A 10597-nucleotide genomic window follows, 5' to 3' on the forward strand; every position below is an offset into this window, starting at 1 on the left:
TTTTTTAATCAAAGCTGAAGATTTAATATGACGAAATTATAAAATTTATAGTTTGTATTCAAAAAACTGCTTCATTAAATTGCGATAACAGGTGTTCCAATTCTCATTAGTGAAACATATTTATCATGATAATATGATTGATTCTGTTTTTTAGCTTCATCAAAGTGTCAATTAAGTTTCAGGAAATTTTCATGCGAAGAACTCATCCTGATGGAAAACTAAGTTTGTGTTTGGGTGCGGATTTGTAAAATTAATTTTGAATTAAATTTTGTAGAATTGATTTTGAAGTAGATTGTTATTGTATTTTTTTATTTGTAAATTTTGTAGTCAAAGGAGTTAAAAAAAAAAAATCATGCAATGCATTATCTATTTATAGTCGTCTTAATTCAAAATTAACATTGAACCAATTAAATTTCACTTTCTAAAATTAAACATATGAAAATTTACGTAAAACCATGCAGTGTTATTCTAAATATTTATTTAAAATTATATTAACTGATATTTCAAAACAACTTTGACCATTTGAAAAGGAATCTAAACATGCAGTAAATACAGCAAGAAAAAAAAGTTGTGGATGGGGTTCAGTACTTCAATAAAGTTTAAAAAAAAAGATTTAACTCTGATCTAACCATTGTTTCTTTTACAATCTGGCACATAAATGTTGGCCTTGGGTCTACTACATTCTACGAGGTGAGGTGCAGACAACTCTTTATTCTGCAGATAATGATTTGGCCATCCCTTTCATTGAACCACTACCTCTAAAGACATCAACATAACTGGTTAGTAAATAAAGCTGCATCTGAACCTCTCCACACATAACTGGTTAGTATTCTTGTACCCTCTCTGCATTTAACAATCTAGCATCAACAATTGGAACCACTCAGGACCCTTAAACATCCATCAATAAATGTCTTATAAATCAAGCTACACAAATGGAACCACTACCTCTATAGACATCACAGCACAAAGTACTTAGCTGGCAAAATAATGGTTTGAACAAATCCTGATGCAAAACTTTTCCATCTCAACTGAGATTAGACACAGTGCTAAAGCCCTTAACGTTATTTACTCACTCAAAAGCTATATAACTTTGTCACTTGCAATCATTAGGAACTTCAACAATTACCATTTTTTTAGCATTAGTGGTGGTGGTTGTGTAGGCTACTTTCCCTTTTTTCCCTCTTTGTCATTTTGTTTCTCAGTGTTATTGTATATGAGCTAGCAAGTTCATCACACATTTTTTTTTCTGATTAAGATATGCCCCCACAACTTATTTGTGTATGGTCACTCCAATTCCCACTATAAGATCATGTTCAGAAATATTCTGCGCCATTTTTTATCTATCATCAGGAAATCCACTGTAATCATATTTTGCAGTAGGGGTTTCAACCGTTTCATCTAAGTTCTGGTTGAAATTAGAAATCGATTTAATGATTCAAAAGCCAAAATATGCAAATCGCTTTAATGATTCAACCACCTCAAAACCTATAGTTTCTTTCTCTCAAAAAAAAAACCCCGTAGTTGTCAATTCCTTTATGTCGTTAAAGTCAAGTTGTACGACTTAAAATTATTTTAAATTGTGCAAATAATTAAGAATTGTAAATCTAATTGTTCATACTCTCTCAACTTACACTTACTTTTCTTTGTATTTTTAATGCACTGATATCATCATAAACCACACTCTTTTGTCATTTCTCCAACAAAATTAGTCTTTCAAATTTTAGTATTTCGTAAGAGCTAGTATTCAATAATCCTTTGTGCATTATTTTATTAGAAATGGATAGATTTATCCAATAACAATTTTGCCATCTTTCAAAGAAATTACACGAATAAGCAACAACTATTTATGATGTTTAATTGAATCAGTCTGCATTAAAAAAATATTTAGGATACCAGTCCTATGCAACTACTTAAGGCTAGATTCAGACATCTAAGTTCATGTTTGGAAATATGCTTTAAACATATTTTTAAAATAATAAATTATGTCCCTTTTATTCTAAAGCACACTTTTGCAAGAATTTTAATTGTAATATAAGCATATCTTAAATTTTGAAGAAAATTCAATCCTAATTATCATTAGCTGTTGTTTAAGTGATTGGTCTACATTTTGATATTATTTTGCAATATTTGCAATGGTTAATGAATAACAAAATAAACTGGAAGAATTACATTTAATGAAGTTGCCAAGATTGAATCCTTCAATAATGGACCAAGTCATACAAATATGTTTAACATTGTATAATATATTCTTTAGATATGATTATTTGATATTTCTGTATGAATAAATTCTCGCCATTTAGCTTTCTTCATCCCTACAGCTTCTGTATGGCACTATGGCAGGCTGTAGAGTAATCATGATGTTCACTACCTTTTCTTATGCTTTAATTCCCAACTTTGAATCATCATTTTTTTTCATTTACAGTTTTTTTTTAATGTTTATATATATGAAAAGCCATCTTTTAGAAAATTGAAAACAAAGTCTCTTATTTATGAAAATGTCTAAAAATAACTCCATTTTCATGCTTTCACAGTATGAATATGTTAGCAACCCCTATTGACCAAGCTTTGTTTTGTAGTAAACCACATCCTTCTCCATAATACGAGGGGGAGTAACAGTGCAAGTGTTAGTTTTCTTGTTTTACAATCTACATATATATCCTACTTAACATCACCAAATTCAATTATTGTTTCAAAATCCTACAACCAGCCATAAATCTTTGAGTGATTAATAAGACATTCATGAATGCTTTCTGATGATCAACCACCATATCCAATTTGAGGTTTTCCTAGCAAAATTAGCTTGATACATAGAACAAACTCTTCTTTATATGGAACAAGTAAACTTAAGAGTTGGAAAAGTAGGTCTTGGGAATTGAGTTGGTCATCACATGGGTAACCAAATTGGAAAGTTATTATCTATCTCCCTGTCTAAAGTGTACATACAAAAGTATATAACCTAATTCACTACCTTTCCAACTAGATGATGCCCTTCAAAACAGCTAATAAGTTTGTGCTGATGTTGCATGTGTGTGTACTGTGGTTGTGGACACTAATGCAGCTGTGATATCAAACCCTAAAAAAAAGTGTACACAAAAATCACACCAACACTTTCCATTCTACTATTTTAGTTTCATTTTTCATTTCTAGATTGTTTAGTTTTAGATTGTAGTGTAGGTTACATTGTTTTCCATTTTCTATTCTCATTGTCCATTTACTTTCCCAAGTTGAATCTGTGAGATGAAGTTACTTGTTGATGGTCCTACACCTATCTTATTTTTTTTATCATGACTTGTCAATTATTTATTAGGTTGGATCTATAAAGTCTACAATCATCAACTGTGAGAGTAAAATTTTCACCAACTTACCAATTCAAAATAAAGAATTATTATAACGTTACGTGGGACTTATAAGTCACAACCAACATTAAATCAAAGTTACTCTTTTGATGAAAAATTCATATAAAGGATTGAAGTATGTTGTTCAAGAGACTGAATAGGTTATATAAACAATTTTATTTTTTTTAAATAATGTTCTTGTCTTGTAGTTTCGCCAGTAAGTATTTCTTAATTGTAAAGTATTTCTTAACATTATTCTCATTGTTAAGTCTTTTAAAGAGAGAATTCGTGTTTGATTTTTAACATATAGTTTATGCATTTATTATTAGTTTATTTGATAATTATGATCATGTGGGTGATTGTGTTTTGCATGGCCAAATGCAACATGTGACATCTTATCGAAACGAGTCATGATTAATTTTTTCTTTGTTTTTTATTCTTAAATATTGCCTTTGAAACCAATGTTTGAACCAATTCTTCTTTCTTTTACTCATACATAGTTCATGTTCTTTCAATAATGGATAAATATATTATTTTAATTTATCAACATACTTAACTTACCCACTGTATTATCTATCAAGTAAATTATTAATCTATAAAATTTAAACTAGCAAGTTGGAAAATTTTAACTTTCTAATATGAATTTACAAAGTTATGGCTAACTTATAAATTTTAATTTGAGTCTTGAATAAACCAATTCTGACATAAAATAAATAATGGGAAAATATACTTTTACATTCCTTATTTATATATAATTCTTGATTTGATATTTATAGAAAAAATATAAAATAAAAAGAATTTGTAATTAAATATTATAAAAATTATTAAAATAATAATATTATGTTATTAAATAGATGTAAAAAAAAGTTGGATGTGAAGCCCTAACTAATGTAAACCTAGCTAATAGTTCTGAGTACACACAACATGGGATACCTAGAAAAAAATGGTTGTTGCCTGTTGGTACGAATCATCTTTTTTTGTAGATCAAACGTGGGGCCCTTTCACAAAATCAAATATATAATATTTTAATATTACAACTCATATTTATTATCAAATTAATTGATGATATTAAAATAAAATATTTTAATGTGAATACTCACAAAATTAATTGATAACATAAAAGAAATTAAATGCATTTATCTATACATTAATTATTTATAAGTTAATTATATATTATATTATTTCATTTTTTATCTACATAAAAATTCCTATCATTTTCTTTAATTATTGCGTAAAAGGATGACCCAAATAAATCATACTATAAATAGTAAATTAAACGCATGGAAGTTTTGTAGATGAATTAATTATCATCGTACATGAAAGGTATTTGTTTCCTAAGTTCCTACCATATTCTAATTAAATTCTATGTTTAATCTATAAATTTTCTGAGAAAAATAAAAATAATAGTTAGTAGTTTAATATTATCACATAGTGTTGATATATTAACAATTATTCACCACGTTACAACTGATTTTTTTTTTAAATAAAATAATTTTTAAATTATATTTTTATAGTTATAAAAAAAAAATTCATTATACATTTCACTGATTTGAAGATAATAAAAAAAGTGACGTATCTTCTGTGTCTCTTTCGGTGCATATTTTTCTTTCTTCTTCTTACCAACTCTCTTTCTCTCTCACACAACTTCATCAATCTAACACTAATGCACAATTCTTGTTATTCACACGTTAACGTTATTTTTATGTCTCTAAAATCAAAACACACACTAACACACCACAAGAACACAACTACTTAGGAGTGTCTCAACTCTCAAACCAAAAACACAAAACAACAATGCAACATTCTCACACACTCTTTCTCACCATTCTCTTTCTCTTCTTCTTCTTCTTCTCTTCCACACTCTCCGACCTCTCGTCGGAGCGCGCGGCGCTCCTCGCCCTGCGCTCCGCCGTGCGCGGCCGCACGCTTCTCTGGAACACCACCTTCCCTTCGCCCTGCGCCTGGCCTGGCGTCCAATGCGATGATGCCAAAGCCACCGTGGTGGAGCTCCACCTCCCCGCCGTCGCTCTCTCCGGTGAGCTTCCCGCCGGTGTGTTCCCGGAGCTCCCCAACCTCCACACCCTCAGCCTCCGCGTCAACTCTCTCTCCGGCGCCCTCCCCGCCGACCTTGCTGCCTGCGCCGCCCTCCGCAACCTCTTCCTCCAACAGAACTACTTCTCCGGCGAGGTGCCGGCGTTTCTCTCCGGCATGACCGGCCTCGTCCGGCTTAATTTGGCCTCCAACAACTTTTCCGGGCCAATTCCGGCGCGGTTCGGGAACCTCACCCGGTTGAGGACCCTTTTCCTTGAGAATAATCGGCTCAATGGTTCGTTACCCGGTTTGGAAGAACTCGGTGAATTGGCTCAGTTTAATGTCTCTTACAACATGTTAAACGGTTCTGTTCCTAAAAAGTTGCAGACTTTTGATAAAGATTCGTTTTTGGGCAATACCCTTTGTGGGAGGCCACTTGGGATTTGTCCCTGGGATGTTGGGGGTGGTGAGAGTGGTGTAAATGGGAGTTCAAATTCAAGTGGGGTTGGAGGGGGTGGAGGGAGTGTGATTGGAGGGGAAAAGAAGAAGGGGAAGCTTTCTGGGGGTGCAATTGCAGGGATTGTTGTTGGGTGTGTGGTGGCTCTTCTGTTTGTTGTGTTTGCTTTGATTCTTTTGTGTAGAAGAGGGAACAAGACTAGGAGTGTTGATAATGTTAGCAACATGGTGGGCTTGAAGGAGGAGCCTCAACACAATGGAGAGTTGGGAATTGAGGGCGGCAATTTGGAGAGTGGGGGTGGGGATGGGAATTCGGTGGCGGTGGCGGTGGCGGCAGTGGGTGGGAATGGAGTTGGTGGTGGAAGTGGTGGAGATAAGAAGTTGGTGTTTTATGGTAATAAGGTGAAGGTGTTTGATTTGGAGGATTTGCTAAGGGCTTCTGCTGAGGTGTTGGGAAAAGGAACTTTTGGGACTACCTATAAGGCTGTTTTAGAGGATGGGCCTGTGGTGGCTGTGAAGAGGTTGAGGGATGTCACGGTTTCGGAGAAGGAGTTTAAGGAGAAGATTGATGCTGTGGGAGTGATGGATCATGAAAATTTGGTGCCTCTCAGGGCTTACTATTATAGCAGGGATGAGAAACTTCTTGTTCATGATTACATGCCAATGGGAAGCCTATCTGCAATTTTGCATGGTGAGTTGAGCCTCACTTTGGTTTCATAATATCAGATGCTTGCTTTTAACATGCACATGATTCGGTTACGTCTGTTTAAATTTTTGTGGTTGTGACTTGAGGTTTTCTTTGCTGTTTTTGGTATGAGTTTTTTTTCTGTAGAATGATTTCTGCAATTTGCGTTTTGGTGTTCTTTTTTGGAGAATGCATAATTGCCATCAATCACTGACTATTTGATTATGTTGCAATTAACAATGGAAGACGAAGAGAGTGTATGTACTATCACCCTTTAGGAATCATAATGTGTTTGGCATTGCATCTCCTCTTACAGTTCACTAGTTTCATCTGGACATTACATAACACAAGTGTAACCAAATATGTAAATTGGCATCAGCTTTTGAACTCCTACATTGACCTCTTTGATGCAACTCTGTTAACATGAAATGGTGTGTCATCTCATTGATTGGCATGAACACTAGAAAAAAATGAAGTTTATGTTATAATTCTTTACCATCACAGGAAACAAAGGAGCTGGTAGGACACCGTTGAATTGGGAAATGAGATCAGAGATTGCAATAGGAGCTGCTCGTGGCATCGAGTACCTACATTCACAAGGGCCTAGTGTTTCTCATGGAAACATAAAGTCCTCCAACATCCTCTTAACCAAATCCTATGATGCCAGGGTGTCTGATTTTGGCCTTGCACACCTTGTTGGCCCCTCATCCACACCCAACAGGGTGGCTGGCTACCGTGCCCCCGAAGTAACCGATCCACGCAAAGTTTCTCAGAAGGCTGATGTATACAGCTTTGGAGTGTTGCTCTTGGAACTTCTGACTGGAAAAGCTCCTACACATGCCCTCTTGAATGAGGAAGGAGTGGACCTTCCAAGATGGGTCCAATCAGTGGTTAGAGAGGAATGGAGTTCAGAGGTGTTTGATATTGAGCTCCTAAGGTATCAGAATTCTGAAGAGGAAATGGTTCAGTTGTTGCAACTTGCAGTGGATTGTGTAGTTCCATACCCTGATAACCGACCTTCAATTTCTCAAGTGAGACAACGCATAGAAGAGTTACGTAGGTCTAGCATGAAAGAGGGTACTCAAGACCAAATCCAACAACCTGATTTCATCGATGATATAGATGATGTATCCTCTAGATGAGTTTGTGTAAAGGATCTTCTTGGCTTTGCCAAAAAGCCCCCACATATTTTGCTTCCCAAGTCATGTGCTCATGTTGTATTTTCTTGAGACGAGTTTTTTAGCCACTTTTGGTGTTATTTTTCTATCAGAATTGGAGTTTTACATTAGTAAATGAAATGATAAAGGTTTGCAATAAACATGAACATTGATCACTGAAATGAAACTTCAATTCTGACAGAAGAAGAATACATCAGAAGTACCAAAGGAAGTTCATCTAAGTTTCGTGATTTTTTTTTACCTTGGGTTCATAATTTTCTTCCAATCTCAATTGTACTATCCCCTGTTTTTTCTTTCCTATCTATCTACTCTACCTTGAGGGAGTGGAATATCTATTCCATTAGTTATTGCCGGTGGATTCTTGTTGATGTAATTATTAGCTTTGCTTTTAACATTGGCTTTTTCTTTTTTGTGACACTTTTCTCTGTTGACACTGTGATCATATAGTCGCTTTCATGGTTGGTTGTAGTGTCCTATAGGTGGCATGTTGCATGTCTTCAATTGTAGTGACCCCACCTTGTAAAGACAATATGGATGATTTATACCTTGAACCAACTTTGATTAACTCTTCCTTCGGTTGATAGGTGAATTAAGATTTGGAGTGGAGGTCATTTACCACTTGTAAAAATATCAGTCTCACATCACACCAATTCCTTAATCATGATGTTTCTTTAATCAGTGTTTTTACTTTTTTACCAAGTTTAGTTTCTATGAACTGTCAGTTTAAAAGTTGTATGCTTTATTTTCTCTTTAACTTAACTTGAAATGAAGCTTTGAAGTTTGAGACTCTTCCATCAAAAAGAATATTAACAAAAACATCTTTTAGCTCAAACTTGAGGCTGAAGCTTGCAAGGATAAATTCTCAAAAGGTGTCATTTGATGTGTAAAAAGGCTGAGGTCAAACAGCTGTGGCATGTGTAAAAAGTTTGATATTATATTAAAAACATAGGAATAAGGTTTTAAGCATTATGCCTACTTTTACTAATTCAACATTTAATCCAACATGATTATGAACAATAGTCTTCTGTTGTAATTGTAAGCATAGCCTATTTTGATTCTTAAGAAAATGTGAACCTTTATAGTGAGTGCTGGAATGTCTGCTAGATTTGTCCCCCGTATAAGCCAATTTTGGTATTATTGACAAAGGTTAAGCTTGTGCTTTCTTATCCATAATGAAAAATTTTAAATTTAAACATCAAATCAAAGCTTGACAATGTGTGACAGTTGAAACAATTTTCTCATGTGAGTACTAGCCAAACTGAAAAAGTTCAGATAACTAAGGTGATGTATTTGTGAATGTGATGTGATTATCATTGTGACTTTATGGTGGACCAGTACACACACATAGTGGATGGGACAGTGCAGTTTAAAGTGACCCTTCCTGACATAGTGGTCCTACAGTCTCACTGCTACTTCATAGTGGTTCATGATCATAGTTTGTTGGCATCCAGTGATATAGACCCTCTTTCATATTCTAATTTTGTTAATACTTTGAGGGACTCCATCTAGGTAAGGTTGAAAATAGATAGTATCACTATTTTGTTAATTGAAATGATTTATCAGTGTTTTAAAGATTCATTTCATGTTAATCTAATTCAGTTGAAAAATAAGCAAAATCTGATTAAAAAAACTCTGTCAAAGATTAAACTCATACAATGTATTAACCACTTGTATCTAATACACTTTATCTTGAATTTAATTTTTTTAGCACATCATTAAACATGGATAATAGTTTTTCTTCTGTCACAATTTTTTTTTTTAGTTCACATCAAAATATGTGAAAATATATCAAGGGTTTTGGACAGGCCAGACACTCTAGCTTTCACTGTTAAGAACTGAATGATAAAGTGAAGAGTGAGAAGAAAAGATTGAAATGCCACCATTTTACCACTACATGGGATGCTCTTGTCTCTTTGGCTATTGTTGTCCTATTATCTGAAATTCCTTTCAAAATATGTGGCATTTATAGAAACCAGAGAGACATTCTGACAAATGGACATGGCTGGATTTTATTTGGTTACAAGTAGGCATGGTTGTAATAGACTGAAGAGTAAGTTATCTTGTAAAAGAAAATATTTTATAGTGGGAAAAGTGAAAAGTTCTTGCTGAACTTTTCCTACTTAGTATTTATAAGGGAAAAAAAATTAAAAACACAAACTAAGGTTTTCTTTCATAAATTAAAATTAGAATTTATATATTTTAGGAGAAGGTAAATGAAACAATTTAAATAAATAGTTTAATTTTAATTTAGAGAAAAATTCGGTTTATTTTATCTCCTTGTATTCTTCTTCTGTAAGTATTTATAAGTATTTATAGAAAAATTATTTGAACTTAACCTTAATTGTATAATTTTGCCAGGAGGTTTTGTAAATACATAAACATGAGATCGGAATCAAATTTAGAAAGAAAAAAAAAGCAATAATTCATTCTACTTAAGTTTGGGCACCATTAAATAAGTGGATGTAGTTCAAACACGCCCACAGCATCATAAAGAATGAACTACTTGTTTTGGTTTCAACGTGGGAAAAACTTCTTATTTCTTACCTCATTTCTTTTACATTCTGCACTTCCATTATTGAGAAAATAGTGTTCACTGTATCATGTAAAAAATTTGGTTTGACTTTCGTTTTTTTTTTTGCCGTTTGACTGATAGATATATATTTAAAATAAATGACATCCTCACAAGGTTATTGAAAAGTGCATGAAATGACAAGGACATTTTCAGCACTAATAAGTATTACGTTAGAAGAAAGCAAAGTGTCACCTGAAATAAATGAGTGGGGTTGAAAGGTACGTTAATAAAAGCAGCAGAACTCAACGGTGGGAACAAGTAAATGACGTTCGCTAAGGTAAAGAAAAACTTGAAAATGTGGCAAGGGATCAAATTAAGCAAGTAAATAATATAACAGTGA

At 33.7% G+C, this 10597-nt stretch overlaps 1 protein-coding gene across 1 annotated transcript; it reads left to right on the top strand.

Moving 5' to 3' along the window:
• The first annotated feature begins 4927 nt into the window (after positions 1-4927).
• On the top strand, positions 4928-8102 carry LOC137837926 (probable inactive receptor kinase At1g48480). Its single transcript, XM_068647109.1, has 2 exons — positions 4928-6513; positions 7012-8102. Exons 1-2 carry the CDS (start codon positions 5130-5132, stop codon positions 7647-7649), a joined length of 2022 nt encoding a protein of 673 aa, XP_068503210.1. The 5' UTR covers positions 4928-5129; the 3' UTR covers positions 7650-8102.
• Positions 8103-10597: the final 2495 nt, after the last annotated feature.

Source organism: Phaseolus vulgaris, chromosome 4, assembly GCF_000499845.2.
Source record: "Phaseolus vulgaris cultivar G19833 chromosome 4, P. vulgaris v2.0, whole genome shotgun sequence".
Lineage (NCBI taxonomy): Eukaryota > Viridiplantae > Streptophyta > Magnoliopsida > Fabales > Fabaceae > Phaseolus > Phaseolus vulgaris.